The sequence below is a fragment of the Vigna radiata genome, chromosome 7, assembly GCF_000741045.1.
Source record: "Vigna radiata var. radiata cultivar VC1973A chromosome 7, Vradiata_ver6, whole genome shotgun sequence".
NCBI lineage: Eukaryota > Viridiplantae > Streptophyta > Magnoliopsida > Fabales > Fabaceae > Vigna > Vigna radiata.
Window position 1 is genome coordinate 50515298 of NC_028357.1, and position 3172 is coordinate 50518469.

Genomic DNA, 3172 nt, shown 5'->3' on the forward strand with positions numbered 1-3172 from the left:
AATTATTAAAAAATAAAATAAAAGAAGACAAAGCATGAAAATCATATTAAATCTATAATAAAAATGACATTTTATGAATTATGTTGAAAGTTGTACTATTTAGTAAATTCAAAAATATTTTATAGAATTTTAATGAATTAGTAACAAATTTTGTAATTAAGTGTAAATAAATAATTAAAGAATCCTACTACCAGAATAATTTAAAAATTCTAAAAATAATGATACAAATAAGCGTATAGTAGATTATTATTATTATTTAAATATTTAATATTCAAAGAAATATTTTATGTTAAATTTAAAGACTAAACTTTAAAAAATGTGTATAATATTTTAAATAAAAAACATATATTTATAGAAACCAAAAATTAATAAAATTATTTTTATAAAACTTTTGTTTGTTTGAATATGAGTTTAGTAAAGCAAACATTTTTTCTTTAATACTAATATATTTATAAAAAAGTATTTAATAAATGTTTATAACTTTTTAAAATTTTGAATATTAAATATATCTTCACTTTTTTTAACTAAATTAATTTTCTTTTATAAAATTTTGGTCGGACTAAAGATTTAATAATAAAATTTCCTTTATTAAAAGAATAAATGTGTAAATTTCTTCAAAAGTTATTGGAATATAAAACTTTTTTTTTTCAATTTAATTGTTTTTATTAGATTGTATACGTTTTTAATGTATATTGTACGAATAACTCAGTTGAAAGAATCTATGATTGAATAAATTGACAGAAAACTTAATCATACATTTTACCAACAATTAAACTTAAAAATCTTCAATTTCTAGACTTATAAATATTTTATCAAATATATATATATATATATATATATATATATATATATATATATATATATATATATTATATTGTTCATTCCATTCCTTACTGTTCTTAAATATTCACTATTTACCAATTTTGGTGAAATAGAATTAAATTGGATAACATAAAGTAAAAATAATAATTATTTGTGATTAATACGCGATTTTATTGATTTATATTTAATTTGATTAATGTTTTCACATTCTAAAAATTATTCAAATTGATTTCTATAAAATTTAAATAAGGGTTAAATATGTTTTTAGTCTCTATACCTTGGGACAATTTTGGTTTTAGTCTCTCTCTCAAACTAAGACTAAGGTACAATTTAGTCCTTAAACTTTAGAAAACTCTGGTTTTAGTCATTTTTACCAAAATTTTTTAATTTTATTTGCTGTTTCAAACGCGTTTCTCAGTTAACATTGAAGTAAAAATGTGTCAAATAGTGTAAACAATCCAAATGCTATAATCAAACGTGCTTCAAACAACAAATAAAGTTAAAAAAATTTGGTAAAAAGGACTAAAACCAGAGTTTTCTAAAGTTGAAGGACTAAATTGTACCTTAGTTTGAAAGAGGGATTAAAACCAAAATCGCCCCAAAATATAGGGACTAAAAACATATTTAACCCTTTAAATAATATACCGTTCAATAACAAATTATTTATTAATATAGTTAAAGTTATGTTATCATTTATCTTTTATAAACTAAAAATATATAAATTTAACAAATATAAATTGTTTTTTTTTAAACATAAAATTGTTATACAAAACTACCTAGTGAATAATTTAAAATCACTCGTTTTTAGATAAAATGTTAAAATATACCATCTTATTTAAGTAACAAGAATTAACTATATATAATTCAAAAATAAATTATGTATAATATTTTTCTTATAAAATTTAGTTAGTAGTTTTTGAGATAGATTTACATAGTATCTACAAATTACAACGTGTATATTTATAAATTTCCTAAACCATAAATAGAAAATTATATGCCTTAAAAATAAACAAATATTATATCTTAACTATATTATATAATCAATTAAAATTATTATTACAATATCTNAACAAATATTATATCTTAACTATATTATATAATCAATTAAAATTATTATTACAATATCTTAAAATATATTTTATAAGATCAAATATACAGAGAAACAGATACTTTATAATATTGAATATATAACCAAATGATAATAAGAAAGATATTAAATATAATATTTTTTTAGTATATATATGGAACTCTTCTTTTAGAAGTATTGTAGTTGATATTTTCAAACAACAATAGTTTCATGAGAGAAAAAGTAGCAAAGAAGCCTACAAAAACGCAAATGAAGAAACAGTCTGAGAGAAAAGGGATGGAACTTCTGCCAGAGAACATGATTATGGAAATCTTGTTTAAGTTGAATGTGAAGTCTCTTGTTCGATGCAAAAGCGTGTGCAAGTCGTGGCTATCTTTGATCTCTGATTCTCACTTTAAAAAATTGCATTTTGATCGTTCTGTTGCAACAGAGAAATTTATGTTCCTTTCAGATCGGAAACTCACCACAATAGACTTCAATGCCTCCCTAAACTATGATTCTAGTTGTGTTCACTTCAAAGTACCACATGGAATTTTTGATCCTATAAATTTTACAATTGGAGGTTCTTGTCGGGGATTTTTAGTTTTAGAAAGTGGGAATGATAAGTGCCTGTGGAACCCGTGCACAGGTTTCTACAAACAAGTTTGTGGGTCACCCTTTGAATATTCTCTTGAAACTACTTATAATTTGTTGTTTGAAGGTTTGGGGTATGACCCATTAACTGATGACTACTTAGTGGTTGAACTTTTCAGTAAACTTTACTGTATTGGTGGAAAATATGCACAGGTTTTCTCGATCAGAGCTAATAAGTGGAAGGAAATTCAACCTATCAATTTGTCCTTCTCACCCTGTGACTCGGAGAATTATAGGTCAGGTAGAGTTTTGAATAATGCCATTCATTGGTTGGGTTGCTGTTTTAAGGAAGAGATGGATGTTTTCCTTATCTTTGGCTTTGATGTAACAAAAAGGATGTTTTTTGAGATAGCTGGGCCAGTTGATGTTGCACCAATTAATCTTGCGAATAGCATGGATAGAAAATCTTTGACTGAAGTTGCAGGATTGCTTAGTCTATGTGTTTATAAAGAGAGAAATCATTCAATAGAAATATGGAGTATGAAAGAATACAGAATAGAATCATCTTGGACCAAGACTAGTGTGGTGTCTCTTATTGTTCCATGCAGATTGATCAACCTACTTTACGTAACAAAAGATGGTGATATTGTTGGAAAAGATGAGAATAAATTGATCAAATATAATAAGAAG

General features: G+C 23.8%; 1 protein-coding gene across 1 annotated transcript; it reads left to right on the plus strand.

The window, feature by feature from the left end:
* Positions 1-2158: 2158 nt before the first annotated feature.
* LOC106766574 (putative F-box protein At3g16210) lies at positions 2159-3095 on the plus strand. Its single transcript, XM_014651294.1, has 2 exons — positions 2159-2981; positions 3091-3095. Exons 1-2 carry the CDS (start codon positions 2159-2161, stop codon positions 3093-3095), a joined length of 828 nt encoding a protein of 275 aa, XP_014506780.1.
* Positions 3096-3172: the final 77 nt, after the last annotated feature.